The sequence below is a fragment of the Cupressus sempervirens genome, chromosome 11 (assembly GCF_028749045.1).
Source record: "Cupressus sempervirens isolate cs-2001-9-10 chromosome 11, ASM2874904v1, whole genome shotgun sequence".
Lineage (NCBI taxonomy): Eukaryota > Viridiplantae > Streptophyta > Pinopsida > Cupressales > Cupressaceae > Cupressus > Cupressus sempervirens.
In genome coordinates, this window is record NC_143128.1 from 294,116,914 (window position 1) to 294,136,975 (window position 20,062).

General features: G+C 34.3%; 1 protein-coding gene and 2 pseudogenes across 2 annotated transcripts; 1 reads left to right on the forward strand and 2 right to left on the reverse strand.

Annotated features, from left to right (window-relative positions):
- The first annotated feature begins 229 nt into the window (after positions 1 to 229).
- On the forward strand, positions 230 to 2,000 carry LOC149529274 (putative L-gulonolactone oxidase 6 pseudogene; annotated as a pseudogene).
- A 2,491-nt stretch (positions 2,001 to 4,491) lies between these two features.
- Positions 4,492 to 7,951, reverse strand: LOC149529275 (putative LRR receptor-like serine/threonine-protein kinase At3g47570). Of its 2 annotated transcripts, none has more exons than XM_089809263.1 (2): positions 7,725 to 7,951; positions 4,492 to 5,174 (listed from the first exon to the last, which is right to left on the reverse strand). In XM_089809263.1, the coding sequence occupies exons 1-2, from the start codon at positions 7,933 to 7,935 to the stop codon at positions 4,720 to 4,722; spliced, it is 666 nt and encodes a 221-aa protein (XP_089665389.1). In that variant the 5' UTR covers positions 7,936 to 7,951; the 3' UTR covers positions 4,492 to 4,719. The 2 variants fall into 2 exon arrangements, with proteins under 2 accessions (XP_089665389.1, XP_089665388.1); XM_089809262.1 differs by lacking the exon at positions 7,725 to 7,951 and adding an exon at positions 5,283 to 7,007.
- Positions 7,952 to 16,597: 8,646 nt separating this feature from the next.
- Positions 16,598 to 19,844, reverse strand: LOC149529276 (uncharacterized; annotated as a pseudogene).
- Positions 19,845 to 20,062: the final 218 nt, after the last annotated feature.

Below are 20,062 nucleotides of genomic sequence, written 5' to 3' on the forward strand. Positions count from 1 at the left end.
ATTCTATAGACCAGATTCTTTGGCATGACTCCACTATTGAACTCCTAATCTCGCACCACCTCTCCAAAATAGCATATATATAGAAACAACCGTGCCCAAAAAGTCTGAATAGTTACAAACAACCCCATCAAGATAGGAGAAACATTGAACTAGCCCCTATATCTGAGGAATCAATTTGTCCTTCCTCCTAAGTTTGACAAGTTGATTTCTATTGTTTCACTGAGTGCCTATGACGTGGGATGGCAGGATGCATTTTTGGGATGGGAACAGGGACAAGAATGTATCCCTGTGGACCACTAGTTAAATTTCATCAGATAATGATGATGGCATATTGTTGGTTGATGGAAGAGGTTCTCTTTGGGAAATTTGATAGCTTTCCTTAGTGTATGGACTGTGTTGTGTTCCTGTTTGTTGAGGAAGAACATAAGCATACATAAAGTATGAAATCAATTCTTGTGAATAAATGTGATCATGAAATTCTTTTCAATGGCCTAAAATGTAGAGCTACATTTTTCTGAAAGAAGTCATAGAGTACCTTTGAATAGATAAATTTTGAGCACTACTCAACTAAAATTAGGACTTGTACAACGCTATTTCATTTTATGTTGTAAGGTTGCTAACCATAACCTTGAAATATTCTCTATTACAATTTGATGTATCACATCGAACCAAGAACAAGGCATGCAATATGTAGGAGGAACTTTTATAGCAAAAGTCCATTAACAGGGTTGCTTGTCTTCATAAATATGAATGTAACATTTATTTTGGTTTTGAAGTGACACAATAGTGAAAAGGATTTCAAAATGGGGGAAGCACTTGTGATATAGAAGTGGCAAGTAATGAGCATGAAACTTTACTTGGCAAAATGGGAATGAATTGCATGCACTTATCTTCTAGTTGTTTTTGGCAATGGGTTCAACCATTGGAGAGAGTGCAATTAACTCATCAATGTTCTCTGTGACCTTCGGTTTCTAATATAGTTCTCTAGAAATGTGGTACTAAATAAAACCACAACACTTCCAAATTCTGGATCCTTATCTACCAAACAAGTAAAGGTACTTGAAATTGTTTCCAACTAGGGCAGAAATTTGGCTTGCTTAAGCTCCTTCAATGAGAAAAATAAATGTAATATTTGTTTGTTGAACATCCATGTAATTTATGTTACTTGTGTTAATGAAATGAAACAAAATTTCCATTTTAGGAGAGTTGCAGAAATCTACAAACAATTCCAAGGGAAAGTGCATGACGGCCAAGCTATAGGTGGAGGCCTTGCAGAGTATTGGGTCAGGCTTCAAGAACAATGATTTGGGTTTTCTCAAATATCCTATTGTGGGTTATCACAACAAGCTATAGGAAGCTAGTTCGTGTCTTAATTCTACAGAATATTTCTGGCTCATAGCTTGTCCATGGGATCCTTGCATCAAGGGAGAATTATTTCACTAGACTACCATGAAAATTAGCATGACCAAGATTTCACACTTCATTACAGACATTAAAAAGCTAAGAGACCTGAATCCATCTAGTTTGTGTGGGGTGGATCTCTACAATGGGATTCTCATGCACTTTGTGAAGGCATTGAGTTCTTATTTGGGAGAAAATGAGGATTCGGTGGATTTGGATTTCACATATTATCGATCAAAGGATCCCCTGGTTCCTAGACTGGATGAGGACGAGAAGATGGGTTTGTTCAAGTATGGAGGGACTCCCCACTGGGGTAAGAATTACAATGTTGCATTTCAAGGAGTGTTGAAGAAGTATAAGAAATGTGGGGATTTTTGAAAGAAAGGGTAAAGTATGATCCGAAGGGATTGTTTTCCAATGAGTGGATGGATGGAGTTTTGGGAATAAGGAAGAAAGGAGTAGTTATAGAAAAGAATGGTTGTACTTTGGAATGTATGTGCTTACGTTCAGAGGACAAACACTATGCTCCTTAAAAAGGTTACTTTTGCATGGCAGGAAGAGTGTATATCAATGCAAGGGTCTGTAGATATGAAGGATAAACAAAATAACACCTAATTGCATGCATGAATTGGATCTACAGTATAAAATATGTGAAATTTATGTACAAAGGAAAAACTATATGGAACAGATCATGTTTTAAAATAGACTAATGTGATAATCTGGAATAAAACATGATACTGCAAGGACTTCATTTCAGACTATCTCAAAGGAATGGTATACCAAAGGTACCACTCTTTTCTTTCTCGTATGTTCTTTAGTCAACTTATCGTTATTGTAGTTGTAATGTAAATGGGTTTTATTATTATGTTAAAGTTGCTCCAAAACCATATCACACACTGAAAACATTGGGAATGCCATATCATATCCATAGGTGTTTTGATTTAAAAAAGAAATCTAGATCAAGAAGCTCTTAAATGCCCAAATATAAATATGTTTAAGGTGAGCAAGGGCAAAATGTGTTTAATTTGAGCAAGGGCTACTTGTAAAGGTCTAGATTTAGTATAACCCACCAATTTATATTTTCTGTGAAGAAAAATGCTCACTATTTATTCTGACTAGATGAATACTGTGAAGAAAAACACATTACCTAGAAGAATGTGCTTGCAAAACCCATGGAGGAAGAAGGGCACCTCTGCAAAACAACTAAACCATCAAGCACACTCTACAAAATAGGTAAACTGACGAGCACAATGTATAGCAAATAATAGGGCTTTGACGGATGAGTTTTGAGGAATGGAAAACACATTACCGAAAAATTACAACCAAAATGGGAAGAATACAAATAAGGTTTTGAGGAATGGAAAACATTACCTGGTAGAATGCGCTTGCAAAACCCACAGAGGAAGAAGGGCACCTCTGCAAAACAACTAAACCATCGAGCACACTCCTCAAAATAGTTAAGCCGATGAGCACACTCTACAAAATAGCTTAACCTACTAGCACGAGTTCTACAAAACAATGGAGATGGCCCAAGTCAACAGAGAATGAGTGCCTAAATTTCATGGACTGGAAACAAAAATAGAGTTGCACAGGATGAGTGAGCAACCAAATTTGAGGGCAAAAATTGCATGGACCTGATAGATTATATTTGGTGAAAAATCAAAAGTTGGAATAGGAATATATATTCCAATTCCACCTCTTTTGGTGGAATAGCAAATGCTCATTTTTGAGGTAAAATTGGCATATATATTCTTATTCGTTATTCTTAGTGACGGCACTCAAACAGAGAATATAATTTTTTAAGAATTAGAAAAAGCCTATTCCACTAAGTGCACTCATAAACTCTACAGTCCTCTGCACCAGATTATTTCTAATTTGGCCCAAAAATTATCTTCAAACCCAAGTGAATAGTTTGAGAATTGATCCATTAACAATCATCAATTGCCTTGTCATTAATATTCTTCATACGATCTAATTTTTAACATGGGATGAATTTCTTCTTTAGAGATGTACCTCCAGAGCTCTTTTGATACTAGTTATAGTTCCATGTTTTCAGCGTCGTATCTCACGCTTTCTTTACATTTAGCTCTTCTACGATAACTAGCGAAACAGGAATCCACCTTAGAATGTATAAACGTGCAGAGGCAATGAAATCGCTAATGTTTTCAAAATCCTCATGATCAGCATTCTCTCAATTTCCTCACGCAGCCATATGACCTCTGCTCTTTACAGAGTAATTCATTGACCCTTTCAATGATTAATACATTAACAGTACTGAAAAAAGCAAAGAGAAATAAGAGAGTTTTGGAGCTGCTTTTAAAGGAAGAGAGAAAAATGTGTTGAAACAAAACAAGTTAAAAACTTAATTTTATTATTTAGCATTTGTAGTTTCAGAATGAATTATTACTGTGATGTTTAAGTCATCTAGAACAGAGGTGAAAAACTTACAGAAAGAAATGAAACATTAAAGAACTAGATGTATCATTGCTGCATGGAAAAAGTGACAGAATGAAGCGTGAGAACACAGGAAGCAACGTGCCTAGGCAGATAACATAAGTTAAACAAAGCAGAAACACAAATTTCAAAGGTGAATTATAAAGAGTTCACTACCACATTTTAATAAAACTTAATTATTACATTATGATGATTGATTTTAATTGGCTGCAATTTAGCATTAAAGGCCTGTGAGTTGAATTGACTTCTATAATTGGACAGAGAATGTCATCAAATTTCTTTGGAAAGAGAATGTCACAATGAGAGAAAAAGGATGAGCCAACCTTTCTCTATTGTCTTGGCTGTTTGAGGGTGTTCCTCTTAGGAAGCTATTAAGCTCCCTACAAAAATATATGACTGACTAAATTTAAAAACACAAATTTATGCTTACTTCAAATAATTAGATTTAATTTTGAATTTAGATATCTTTTCAGATATAAGTAGGTAGAAGACCTTAGGACTGACGGAGTAGCCCTGAAATTTGAACACTTAATAGACACCATTGTTTATTAAATTATAACAGCATGCTTACAAGGTCAAAAAAAAATTGTGAAGAGAACAGCAACACAAAGAGTCAACAGAATATAAGACTGGAATTGATAACGGTAAAAGAAATATCTAATGATCATAGTGCCTTAAATAGTGAAATAAATATGTACAATGTTGAGCCGAAGACCGCAACAAAACCAAATGCAACACACCTAGAGAGGAGACTTCTAATGAGTCCAGAGATGCCTAAGACTAAAAGTCATAAGTAGCTTTAGTAGTAGCTTGAACATTCTTCCTTCCATAGAAAGAATCAATAATTAATAACACAGTGAAAAGCTAAGATGTAGATGTAGACCAATTTCTAGGACTCCCTTCATAAGTATTATTTGTATTACTGGTTTCCTCAAGAAAATGTGAGATATCTATGGGCAAATGAAAAGTTCTTGGAGTACCAAGAAATACACTTGTTATTTTTTCTAATCTCTGAACAATCTCTATCATAGTTGGACGTTGGTGTGGAACTTCCCTTGTACAAATCAACCCAATTTGCATGATTTCAGTAAGGCATGTGAATACCATTGCTTTATTTGACTCATCAACATCTGTGAGTAGTTGGCTGTCCACCACATCTAAGATTTTATTTGGAAAATACATGCTTGTCCATTTTGGCAAATTAATACCTTCTACAAACATGCTATCAGTTGGTCTCCTCCTTGTCAATAATTCTAATAGTAGAATTCCATAACTATATACATCTCCTTTGGTTGAAATCTTTTCACCCATTCCATACTCTACAATACAATATATAATAATTAGTGACTTTGAAGCTATATGAAATGATTATTAAAATTTAAAACAGTTAATGATTATTTATATCCTAACGATACAAAATTTTATACTTGGTGCAAAGTAGCCAATAGATCCATTTAGAACACTTGCAGAAGACACTGAATTCATTAAACTCTTGAAAAAGAGTCTTGTAATGCCAAAGTCTGCTATATATGAAGTCATGTCATCATCTAACAATACATTGTTAGGTTTTAGGTCACAGTGAATGACTTGCGCACAACAATAATGGTGTAGATATTCCATTCCTTGTGCTATCTCCTTTGCTATTTTTAATTGGTTAGTCAAAGTTAATTTACATTTATCTTCTCCCTTAGGGTATAACCACCTTTCCAAACTCCCATTTGACATGAAAGGAAGAACCAGTACCTTTAAATCGTGGTTACAATAAGCTGAAATGATTTTTATCACATTACGGTGCCTAACTCTTTTTAACACATTGCATTCTCTTTGAAAACTTTGGAGGGCATTTTCATCTTGTAAATTGAAGACTTTAATAGCAATATGTGAACCATTGTTGAGAATTCCCCTATAAATAGATCCAAAACTACCAACTGGCCCTAGTTGATTAGTTTGGCTAAACCCACTAGTTGCATCTGCAAGTTCTTCATATGAAATTCTTTTTGGTCCAATGTTGAAGTCAATGGAATTCCGATCAATATGTCTCCTTCTATAAAACATTAGAAACAATATAGAAGACATAACAAATATTGCAATGCCAATCAGAAAGGGTACTATCACCTTTTTGAAGGTTGACTTGTTTTTGTTCTTGGAATCCAAGCATGGTGGCAGATTAATCCATTGTCCACAAAGGCCAACGTTTCCTGAAGCTACTGACTTATCAATCCTTGCAAAAACTCCTCCTTTTGGAACCTCTCCTTTTAAATTGTTTGAAGATACATTAATATGTTGAAGCATTTTCATTTTTTGGAAAGTCAATGGAATTGTACCTGACAAATTATTTCTGGAGAGATCAATGTCTTGAAGATTTTTTAGATTGGTAAGTGATATTGGAATTGAGTTCCAAAATGAATTCCATTAAAAATTCAAATATTGCAAGTTTGTACAACTTGACAATGCTGCTGGAATTTCACCTGAGAAGTTGTTGAGAGACACATCTATGGCCTGAACCATCGCCATAGTACTCATTACTAAAATAGAACCTTCCAACAAAATGCTTGAAACATTGAAATAAAATTGAAGATTCACAAGACTTGACCATTCAGGAGGTATGTTTCCTTATAGTCTATTGTAGGCTAAGTCCACCTTTTCCAAATTTATACATCTCCCTAAACTAGGAGGCAATTTCCCTGAAAGTTGATTGTGATGAAGAATAAGATGCCTTAGTGGTGGAAGATTGCCAAGAGTAGCTGGAATTTGACCAGATATCATGTTTTCACTCAATGATAGCAGTCCAAGACTTTTTGCATGCCATAAACTTTCTAGTATTTGCCCACTTAAATTATTCTTGTCCAAATACAATCTTTCAAGATTTAAAAGATGGCCAAGTGTGGATGGAATGATCCCATTGAAATGATTTTCAGATAAATTTAATGTTTCCAACTTTGTAAGGTTTCCAATACCACTTGATATGTTCCCCTCAAGTTTATTATGGTTCAGACTCAATAAATACAGTTGGCCTGACAGTTGACTAATAGAAGGAGACAAAATCCCAATGAGTTGATTAAAAGACAAGTCTATTTCTTGCAAGGAGGAGCAATTAGTCAAGGCTGTTAAAAAAGGCAACTCATTGTTTTTGCTCATGAGATTATTTGCTTCTATGTAAATCCAATGAAGATTGACCAATTTTGCAAACTCCAATGGCACTGTGCCACTTATTTGGTTCTCAGTTAAATCAATTCATCGAAGTTGAGAGCAATTGGAGAGGGAGGCCGGAATTTTTCCAATCAGTCGATTTTCCCATAAAAGCAATACTTGTAACTCTGATAGTTTTCCAAATTGCCAGGGAATGTCACCAATTAATTGATTGTCAATTAAACGCAAAATTTGGAGATGAGTGCAGTTGGAAAGGGTGGTGGGAATCATGCCCGATAAATGGTTTCCATCAAGAGAAAAGTTTTTGAGTTGAGTAAGCATACCCAATTCAACAGGAATATCACCATAAAATCCATTGCTCCCCAACTCCAATTCAATTAAAGAGGACATGTTTGCTAAGAAAGGTGGGATTGTGCCTGATAATTGGTTTGCTCCTAAATAAATGATTTCTAAATGTGAAAGAAGGCCTAGCTCAGAGGGAATGTTTCCATTTAGATTGTTATAAGATAAAATAAGATGACGTAAAGAACGACAGTCAGCCAAAGTGGAGGGAATGGATCCTTCTAATTCATTATCAGAGAATCTAAGTATTCTAAGGCGGAAAAGCCTTCCCAATTGAATGGGAATTTGGCCATGAAAGATGTTATTTCTAAGAGCAAGTACTCTAAGAAAAGAAAGATTGACAAGAAAGGGGGAAATAGTGCCCACTAGTGACATACCTGTGAGATTCAAGGAAACCACACGTTGATGACGAGAAGAGAAAGAAACACCAGTCCAATTACAAAAAGAGTTATTGGAAGACCAATCATGCAAAACATTGTAAGGGTCAAGGGAAAGAGAACCCTTGAAAGCCAAGAGAGAAGGAGAAGAATGAGAGACAGGAAATGCGAACAGAAACAAGAGCAGAAAACAAGCCATCTTCAATTTCATCTCCAAGTGGGTATTTAGCCTATCAAGTTATGCTTAATGTTATTGGTAGGATTGGCATCCTTATATAGATCTCTGCTGCTGATCAACTTCAATTGGAATTGCGTAGCAGCTACACAGATTAAGATTGGTCTAGTCTTCCTGGAAAATATTTGGAAGGCAGCTCGTTGAATGCCATGTTGGGGAAGGAATACGAACATCTAGTCATGTCGACTCAGTTTGTGTGGTGTGCAGCGCTTTTTGAAACGTACAATGACGACTCTCGTTTTGTTTTTAATGCCGGCAACTTGCATAAGAAACATACACAGATTAAGACTGGTTCAGTGCTGTGTCTAGTCTTCCTGGAAAATATTTGGAAGGCTTGTTGAATGCCGTGTCATGTCGGCTCACTTTGTGCGGTGTGCAGCGCTTTTTGAAACGTACAGTGACGACTCTCGTTTTGTTTTTAATGCCCGCAACTTGCATGAGAAACATACACGTGTCTATTATTGAGAAAAATGGGTTCTGATACGGACACTTCGTTTGTTCGTTTCTCTACCCCGTTCGACACGTTCCTTGACAGGGGCAACTTATATGTATTAGAGTTGACAGTGTTGATAATTAAAATCATGCATGGTTCATTAAAACGTTCTCACAATTATTAGAGTACACAGCGCATACAATTTGATAGCACATAATCAGATTTTTTTTTAACATAGGTATTTTTTTATTTTACATTAGTTGTTATTTTTCACCATTGTGTGATTTTCAGTCAAACTCATTGACCCATGTTTCATGAGTAGTGATTCAAAATGAATCAATTTCTCATGACGAGACATGGATTCATGTTGAATCACTACTCATGAAACATGAGAGATGGATTCCTATTGAATCACTACTCATGAAACATGATACTACTTACCAATACTTTTGTTTTCATATAACCAATTGCAACTTTAGAAGAGTTCATAGTATAAATACTCTACAAAAGGGTGAAACAGGTTTGTGCTTTTACCCTTATATGATGATCACTCTCTTCTTGAACAATATTTGATTGCCTTCTTTGATTAAATCTCCTTTTCCATTTCATAAAACATTAATCACTTTTATGCCCTTCATTTCCACACTTAAAACATTTGATAGTAATTTCTCCCTTAAAATTATTGTAATTTCTAAATTAATTTCATGGTCTTTGATAACTTTTCCTATTTTGATTATCTCTTTGTCGAATCCATTGTCTTTGATTATTCATTTATTGATTCCCTTGATTAGTTCTTTGATTTTGATACAATCTGCCTTGATTGTAATTATTGTATTTTCCTCTAGCTACAAATGGTTGACTCTTGTTAGACTCGCTTGTAAACTTTTTAAGTCATTCTTCTTCATTTAACAAAGCACCATATACTTCTTCTAGTGTCATATTCTCAAATTTGTCTGTTAATTCCAAAGTATAACTGAAATTATTATACTCCTTTGGAAGACATAAAATCTCTATGATTTCATCATCTCCATATTCAACTTTCATCATTGCAAGTTGATTTCTTTGTTGTTTTTAAACATTGAACATGTGGTCTAATCCTTGGACTAGTTGTCAATGAAAGTGTATAGCACGTGCATTCATATCCTTTTTTATCACAGTTATCATGTTTGCTTTGATCTGTGGTTTTTTCTTTTGTGACTACTTCCATAGGTTTTTGATTTGTAAAATTAACTCCATTTCACATTTCCAATTAGCATAATTTGAACCATCCAATTTTTCACTAATCACAGGAATTGACATCTCATTGGTAGCCATAGCTAAATTCTAATCAAATAACAACACACAACACACAATCACACAAGCATCAAGCCTCTAGCAAATACCACACCTAGATATTGGTCTTCTTATGAACCAAATAAACAAGGACTTCAAAGCTTATAGCTTACAAAAATATATATTTATCAACTCTTTTCTTCAAAGAAATTACAACTATCCACTTTTCAAATGGCTACTTCACAAATACTTATGGCCAAAGAAAATATTGACAAGATTGGAGCACACACCAATTAATATTAACCAAAATAAACCTACACTTCTCAATCATCCATAAATATCTAAACACTAAAAGTATCAATTATTTTTGTGTTAATAAAACTTCATTAAAATTCCCACAAATTAACTTGATTGTCCAATATATGATCTTTCAACTAAGAGTCCTTTACTTAAAAAAAATGTATTCTACTTCTTTCAGATAACCATATGAACTTAGAAGCGCACACACCTTCAATGTTTTCATTTACCTTAGCTAGCAAAAAATAGGGAATATTAACAACTTCTATATATGCATGTTAACTAGAGAAGCCTTCTCACAACAACATTATTCAAAGCTGTCATCCACAAATCACTATGCAAAATAGAATGCAACAATCCTTACTCATTCTCTCATGGCTCCAATACCATGAAAAAAATAGAAATAAAACATAGAGAAGAACTTCAAATTTGAGTGTTGAAATGCATAGGCTCAATCATTCTATTAATATACAAAATACTATAGTGAGATAAGTAGAACAAATATTAATGAAATTGGATGCAAGAGGAGGTTGGGTGACATGGAAAACAATGAAACCTGTTTTTCATGAATTTTTAGAGTTTTCTTTGGTCTGTACTGACCAAATTGGTAGAATTAATTTATGTTAACAAGAGAGACAGAGAAATGGAGTATCATGATGAATTTTTTTTGTAACTCTCCAATATGGAAACTCATGTCAATAATCTTATAAAAAACATCAAGGGCCTGTTTGTTTGTTGGAATAGGAATAGGAAAATTGGAATAGGAAATGTATTCTATGTTTGGTACCTCAGGGTAAATCAATGCTTGAGAGTCTGGGGTGTAATGAGAGAATAGTCTAGGGTAACTCAAGTAGTTTGACCACGTGATGACACTCCCTAGTATGTAGCTAGAGTCTCCTTCATGGATTCTTTATATTTGCTTCTAGTGGTGTACTTGTGGGATATTACTTTTGATGGTGTATTAATTGTGACTTGTTACTCATCAATTGGGTGTCATTTATTGTTGACCATTGACTTTTATTGATGTGTCAACTATTTGTTGGTGGTATACTTATTGTTGGATGTTCTTATTGTTGGTGATTTAATTTTATTGATGACAATTGTTATCTATTGATTATTGTTCTTGGACATGTGGCTTTTGAATTTAGGTGGATACCATTCATTGACTTTATCTTGATTTGATATTGTATTTTATTTAGTATTTGGATGTTGACTTGGTATGTGATGTTTGTTTTGAATGAGTGTCTTTCAATTTTAATTATCTTTTCTTCTTCAGTAGATTGTGTTACCTTTGGAATAGATTTGGCTATTAGGATTCCTTGCCTGAGATTGTTATATGATTTAATTATCTGTGCATGAATCATACATTATCTCTCCTGCACAATGGGGGTGGGAGCATAATTAGATGATGACACGGTCAAGAGGTAATGGCTTCTTTCCATTTGGGTCCCCCCTTAGGCTTGTGGATGTTGGATGCTCTTTGGTGTAGTTGTATCATTTATCATTCTTATTCTTGTCTTGGAGAATTCTATCTAGATGTTATATCTATGTGTTTATGTATCTTGTATTTTGAGATCCTATAGGATTGGTGTATTGTATTTTTTGTACTTGTATTTATTATTCCATACCCTAAGACAAGTGAAGTGGATGTTGTTATCTGGATGTTCTTTATCATATCATATGTATTTATGTATTTGTTATTCATTTATGATCATGTAACATTGTGCTTAAGATTAAAACTAATTATTATCAACTTCTTAAATGTAACTCAATGCGAAGGAACCCTTGATGAATAAAAATTGTATTTGTACTTGCTTATGTGTACTTGATGTGTATGTGTATTTATTCTGCATTGTTACTTTGATGTTGTTTAAAATTTTTAAAAATAGTTCAATAAACTTTGTAACATATTAGATTTATTTCTTTTAAGTTCTTGAGTGGGGTGTTACATCACACCATGAACATTAGAGTGGGGTGTGCATGTGTGCATATGTGCACATGCACACTAGAGTTTACCTTTGGGAGTTAGCTAAAGTTGACGATAAACTGCACAAACTATGTGGATGCAAAGGTGTAGATGCCTAATAGTGCACAAGTGTGGCTCTGGGAGGCCCTAAAATGCAAAGTGATCACTATGTGAGGGGGAGACACTTTATTATAGGCACTGGGGCTTGAGGGTGCGCATGTGTGCTTCGCCGAAGTTAGGGACCTAGGTGCACATTACACACACCTCATGGGTGCACATGTGTGCACATTTTGTCTTCCTTGTAAAAATTTGACTTCCTGGCCTATTAACCTCATTCAGAATCAATCAACTAGATGTCCTAGACCAACTTAGACCTAGAGGGAGACCCTATCCACAAAGTTGCACGAATAGGTGTCATGTACTAGAGAATAAGATCCCTCACCCTAAAAGCAAAGAGGGGGTCCCTATTTTCAATTCAAAATAGGGGGAATGTTGTGAAGCCACAACAAGAACAAAACACATAGATTTAGCAAACTACAAGACTGTAATTGATGAAAGTAAAACAAATAAATCATCATAGAACCTTAGATAATAAAACTTTGAAATGAAGAACCACAATATAGAACCAAAGCATAAAACAAAATCAAATGTAGCACACCTAAACATGGAAGCTTATGAAAAGTACGAGGATGCCTAAACTAAGTCTAATTTGTATTCTTATTAATATGAGCTTGAACATTCTCTCTGCCATACAAAGAACAAGTAATGATTGTTATTAATTTGGGTAAAATGCTAAGATGTGGATATAGACTAATCTTCAAAGCTTCCCACATCAATACTTCTTGGATCACTAATACTCTCAAGAAAAGCTGACATATTGTTAGAAGAATTCATGCTTCTCTCTCTACATCATCTAATGCATTATAGAGAAACTCTTCTTTTAATATGAAATTTCTTTATATTAGGATTATAAAATCTATGCTCTTTTGACTCTTCATTATATCCTACCATCATAAACTTCTCACATTTTCTTTATAATTTTATTTTTCATTCATTAGGAATGTGAGCATAAGTTGTACAACCAACAATGTGAAAATGAGATACAATAGGCTTTCTTCCACTCCATGCTTCTTAAGTGTTATGTTCATAACTGCTTTTTCTAGGAGCTCTATTCAAAATTTAATTTTTTTAATAAATTACTTCATCCCAAAGATTTATTTCTACCTTTCTAGAATGGAGCATGCTAGTCATTTTCATTATAGTCCTATTCTTCCTTTCTGCATCCCCATTTTGTTTTCATGAGTAAGAGATAGTTGATTCTTTCTTTATGTCATTTTGTTTACAAAATTTCAAAAATCCCTTACTCATATATTCAGTTCCTCTATATGTCCTTATGATCTCTAGACATTTCCCATTGCACATCCTTCACATACCTTTCACCTTGGTCAAACTTTTGGGAGCCCATGCACCCTATTCAACTTTTGCAGAAGTGGAATTAAGTTGTGAAGTTGCCACATCTGATTTGATTTGTTCAAAATTTGCTACCTTTATGTGTTCAGTACCCTGATTTGGGTTAAAGTACATTGAACTTATTGTAACTATGTTACAATTTAATAATAACAGACATTAGATGCAATGGACTTGCTTTGTCCATTTGTTTGAAAATAACATATATTAAATTGTTGTAATCAATAAAATTTTCATCACCATGAATATTGTCATCAACACTAGCTTTATTTGAAGCTTGTATTTGAATTTCTACTAATGATTCTAAAATTGGCATAGAAGTATGTGATGTCTTCTTATTCTTGTTCAAATAAAAGATTAAACACAATATAACATAGATGTTATACTTTCTTCTAAAAATAATGAATTGAACTAGTTCAAATATGTCAACCATGTTTATAAGGGTCTACCAACTATATTTAAAAACATTGTCCTTTAGAACACCATCTTCTGCAAATCCTTATTTAGGATTCTGATTCCAATGTTGAATATCCTCCAGATCATTCAATTTTAAATATCTTTTTCATTTTTGATACTTTTTAAATATAATTTTAAATATCAGATCACTAATGTCTTTCCTACCTTATAATATTGGAGAATTAATGATTGAATATGTTGTTATAAAAAATACTCAATGAACTAAAAACCATATTTTCTTTGTCCAAATGCCCATTATTTTCTAGCCCATGAAGAAAGCAATGTTCCCCCTTGTGTTTTGTCGGGCACCTCCTTAATTTTAATAAGCACACGGTCACCTAGGGGTTTAAGCATGGAGAATTTTGGAGCTACAGCAGTCGCTGCTCTCACCGTAAGGCCCCGCTTAAGAGGGGCACAGGCAGGCCCTCACATGACCTCAGCGAAAGCCCTGAAGCCATTCCCATCTAAATGTTCGCCATTTCAGATCTTGCAGTGGAAAACGATGAAGGCTTATCGAAACAAATGTGCTGTATGACCAGCGAATCTGCGGAAGGAAGAAGGGCTTTACATAATATGACATTGAAAACTTCAGAAGCGGCACCTTTCCTTTCCCCAACTTTCCCATGTTTCCAACCCATGACCTTATGCCTCCTTTCACGAATGTTTTCCGAGTCATTAACTAACTTTTCCCCCACAATCCGTCTGAGAGATCTTTTCATTTAAATTTTATTTTTTAAACAATATTTGTAACTGTTTTCTTAAAACTTCTGTTTTCGGTTTCATCGGTTGTAATGAATATCTAATAAGATTTATGCTTCTGGGTAAGATTGTGTGAGAGTTTTTTTGCATCAACGTTTCGGATCATACTCAATGATCCATCATCACATTCTTAGCACTCTCATCATACTCAATGATCCATCATCACATTCTTAGCACTCTCATCCTGATGATGGATCATTGAGTATGATCCGAAACGTTGATGCAAAAAAATTCTCACACAATCTTACCCAGAAGCATAAATCTTATTATCATGGATTGTAGAAATCTGTTATCTTTAATGAATACCTAAATTAGTTTTGCTTGAATCTAATTTTAAGCAATAATTTTAATCCTATTATTTCTCCATCCCCTTCCAACAGAACATTCTATGAAATACATCGAATCACTTTGCACGGCTTTGGTTCCATCTACAGATAGTTATAACTATACTGAACGCAGCATGGATGGAACCTGACAGAATTTTTGAGTTGTTTATGAAGAACTTTGTGACTAGGGAAGCAACATGATCACTTTTAAGCAATTCCTTGGTGGTTTCCCTCGTGAAAAGGCATTCAATTGATAAGTATGTAAATCCAAAATCTTCTAATAGAATCTACATTCACTACAAACAACATGCAACGACCATATTGGATGCGCGAGGCGTTCTAAAAAAACATCTGCAATCAGATCACTTTTATATACATTTTTCAAAATATGACAATCACTGCAATAGAAGCATGCTCACTTTCCTGGTTATGCAATCATTCTGACTTCAATGTCTATGCATCCAGAAGCAATAAATATCATTCCCAACACTGCTTAAGCACTATCTATCCTCCTCTCTCTGCATATATACCCACCATGGTCACATTCTTCTATTAGTGTATGATGTTTAAAGGTGATTCTACGTTTCAGACTAGAATTTAATACACTAAATCTGTCCTGATACTACTGTGAGACTTAGGAATGCAATAAGATAAAAGAGTAGAAAAATATCTAAAACTGGAAAACTAATTCTTGAATACTAATGATTAATACATTAATAGTATTAAAAAGCAGAGAATATGAATAAATGGATAAAATACATGGAAATAAGAAGAATTTAGAGCTGTCTCTATTTCAGTCTTAAACATTACATTAAGAAACTTTGAACTTTTATTTTAGGAATGAATTATTAGTACCTGATGTTAAAGTCATTCAGAATAGAAGTTAAAAAAACACAGAAATGTATTATACATCAAAGAACTAGATGTATGATTGCTGTATGAAAAAAGTGACGGAAGCATGAGAACATAGGAAGCCACATTCATAAGCAGATAACACACCACAAGCAGCAACACAAATTTTGAAGGCAAATTATAAAGACTTCCAGATTTCAATAAAACTCAATTATTACATTTTGATAATCAATTGTAATTTGGCTGCAATTTAGCATTAAACGCTTGTGATTTGAAATGTATTATTGTGTAATTTTTGTAAGGCTTCTATAATTAGACAGAGAATGTCATCAGATTTGTTTGAATGGGAAAAAGACTTGTATAATTGGAAATAGAATCTCACAATGAGAGAAGAAGGATGAGCTATTAAGCTCTCTGCAAAACATATCATTGAATAAATTTAAAAACACAAATTTATGCTTACTTAAAATAATTAGATTCAATTTAATTTTAAATATCTTTTCAGATATAAATAGATAGAAGATCTTAGAAGTGAAGGACAAGCCCTGAAATTTGACCACTTAATAGACACCATTGTTTATTAAATTTTAACATCATGCTTACAAGGTCAAAAAAAATTGTAATGAGAACAACAACACAGAGATTCAGTGGAATATAAGACTGGAATTGATAATGGGAAAACAAATATCTAATGATCATAGTGCCTTAAATAGTGAAATAAATATGTACAATGTTGAGCCAAGGGACGCAACACAACCAAATGCAACATGCCTAGAGATGGAGACTTCTAGTGACTGTAGAGATGCCTAAGCCTAAAACTCATAAGTAGCTTGAACATTCTTCCTTTCATAGAAAGAACCAATGATTGATAACATGAGTGAAAAGCTAGGATGTAGATGTAGACCAATTTCTGGAACTCCCTTCATAAGTGTTTTCTGGATTGCTAGTTTCCTCAAGAAAAGGTGAGATATCTATGGGCAAATGAAAAGTTCTTGGAGTACCAAGAAATACATTTGCTATTTTTTCTAATCTTTGAACAATCTCCATCATAGTTGGATGTTGGTGTGGAACCTCCCTTGTACAAATCAACCCAATTTGCATGATTTTAGTAAGGCATGTGAATATCATTTCTTTATTTGACTCGTCAACATCTATGAGTAGTTGGCAGTCCACCATCTCTGTGATTTTATTTGGAAAATATATGCTTGACCATTTTGGTAGATTAATACCTTCTACAAACATGCTATCTATTGGTCTCCTCCTTGTCAATAATTCTAATAGTAGAATTCCATAACTATATACATCGCCTTTGGTTGAAATCTTTCCACCCATTCCATACTCTACAATACAATATATAATAATCAATGACTCTGAAGCTATATGAAATCATTATTAAAATTTAAAACAATCTATGATCATTTATATTTTAATGATATAAATTTTATACCTGGTGCAAAGTAGCCAATAGATCCATTTAGTACACTTGCAAAAGATATTGAATTCATTGAACTCTCAAAAAAGAGTTTTGTAATGCCGAAGTCTGCTATATATGAAGTCATGTCATCTTCTAACAATACATTGTTAGGTTTTAGTTCATAATGAATGACTTGCACACAACAACCAACTCTCCAAACTCCCATTTGACATGAAAGGAAGAACCAATGCCTTAAAATCATGGTTACAATAAGTTGAAATGATTTTTATCACATTATGGTGCCTAACTCTTTTTAACACATTGCATTCTCTCTGAAAACTTCAGAGGGCATTTTCATCTTGTAAACTAAAGACTTTAACAACAATATGTAAACCATTGTTGAGAATTCCCCTATAAACAGATCCAAAACTACCAACTGGCCCTAGTTGATTAGTTTGGCTAAACCCACCAGTTGCATCTACAAGCTCTTCATATGAAATTCTTCTTGGTCCAATGTTGATGTCAACGGGATTCTGATCAATATGTCTCCTTTTATAAAACATTAGAAACGATATAGAAGACATAACAAATATTGCAATGCCAATCACAACTAGTACTATCACCTTTTTGAAGTTTGACATTCTTTTGTTCTTGGAATCCAAGCATGGTGGTAAATTAATCCACTATCCACACAGGCCAACATTTCCTGAAACTGTTGACTTATCAATCCTTGCAAAAACTCCTCCTTTTGGAACCTCTCCTTTTAAATTGTTTGAAGATACATTAATATGTTGAAGCATTTTCATTTTTTGGAAAGTGATATTGGTATTGAGCTGCAAAATGAATTCCATGAAAGATTCAATGTCTTGAAGATTTTTTAGATTAGTAAGTGATATTGGTATTGAGCTCCAAAATGAATTCCATGAAAGATTCAAATATTGCAAGTTTGTACAACTTGATAATGCAGATGGAATTTCACCTGAGAAGTTGTTGAGAGACACATCTATGGCCTGAACCATTGTCATAGTACTTGTTACTAAAATAGAACTTTCCAATAAATTGCTTGAAACATTGAAATAAAATTGAAGATTCACAAGACTTGACCATTTAGGAGGTATATTTCCTTGTAGTCTGTTATAGGCTAAGTCCACCTTTTCCAAATTTATACATCTCCCTAAACTAGCGGGCAATTTTTTCCAAATTTATACATCTCCCTAAACTAGCGGGCAATTTCCTTGAAAGTTGATTGTGATGAAGAATAAGATGCCTTAGTTCTAGAAGATTGCCAAGAGGAGATGGGATTTGACCAGAGATCATGTTTTCACTCAATGATAGCAGTCCAAGACTTTTTGCATGCCCTAGACTTTCTGGTATTTGCCCGCTTAAATTATTCTTGTCCAAATACAATCTTTCAAGATTTAAAAGATGGCCAAGTGTGGATGGAATGATCCCATTGAAATGATTGTCAGATAAATTTAATTTTTCCAACTTTGTAAGGTTGTCGATGCCACTTGGCATGTTCCCCTCAAGTTTATTATTGTTCAGACTCGGTATATATAGTTGGCCTGATAGTTGACTAATAGAAGGAGGCAAAATCCCACTAAGTTGATTAAAAGACAAGTCTATTTCATGCAAGGATGAGCAATTCATCAAGGCTGTTAAACAAGGCAACTCATTGTTTTTGTTCGTGAGATTATTCGCCTCTATGGAAATAAATCAAAGATTGCCCAATTTTGCAAACTCCAATGGCACTGTGCCACTTATTTGGTTCTCACTTAAATCAATTCCTCAAAGTTGAGAGCAATTGGAGAGGGAGGCTGGAATTTCTCCAGTGAGTCGATTTTTCCATAAAAGCAATACTTGTAACTTCGATAGCTTTCCAAATTGCTAGGGAATGTGACCAATTAATTGATTGTCATATAAATGCAAAATTTGGAGATGAGTTCAATTGGAAAGGGTGGTGGGAATCATGCCTGATAAGTAATTTTCACCAAAATTAAGCTCTTCAAGTTGAGTAAGCATGCCTAATTCAATAGGAATATCACCATAAAATCCATTGTACCCCAAGTCCAATTCAATTAAAGAGGACATATTTGCTAAGAAAGGTGGGATTGTGCCTGTTAGTTAGTTTGTTCTTAAATAAATGATTTCTAAATGTGAAAGGAGTCCTAGCTCAGAGGGAGTGTTGCCACTTAGTTTGTTATAAGATAGGATGAGATAACGTAAAGAACGGCAGTCAGCCAAAGTGGAGGGAATAGATCCTTCTAATTCATTTAGAGATAATCTAAGGATTGTAAGGCCAAAAAGCCTTTCCAACTGAGTGGGAATTTGGCTATGAAAGCTATTTTCTCCAAGAGCAAGTACTCTAAGAAAAGAAAGATTTCCAAGAGAGGGGGAAATAGTGCCCATTAGTGACATACTTGTGAGATTCAAGGAAACCACACGTTGATGGCAAGAAGAGCAAGAAACACCAGTCCAATTACAAAAAGAGTTATTGGAAGACCAATCATGCAAAACATTGTGAGGGTCGAGGGAAAGAGAAGTCTTGAAAGCCAAGAGAGCTGCTTCATCAGAATAAAGAGGAGAAGAATGAGAGACAGGAAATACGAACAGAAACAATAGCAGAAAACAAGCCATCTTCAATTTCAGCTTCATGTGGGTATTTAGCATATCAAATCATGCTATTGGTATAAGGATTGGTATCCTTATATAGATCTCTACTGATGACCAAGTTAAACTGGAATTACGGAGCAGCCACACAGATTAAGATTACTTCCGTGTTGTCTCTAGTCATCTAATTGGAAGATATTTGAAAAACTTTGTTCAATACCGTCCACTCACTTTGTGTGGTGTGCAGCACT

Bases quoted from the DNA above. Each gene is read 5' to 3' on its own strand.
- LOC149529275 (XM_089809262.1), bottom strand. From the start codon at position 6,153: ATGAAAATGCTTCAACATATTAATGTATCTTCAAACAATTTAAAAGGA. The intron at 5,175-5,282 runs GTATAAAATTTT...ATTGTATTGTAG, and splicing joins TATTGGCTACTTTGCACCAA to AGTATGGAATGGGTGAAAAG.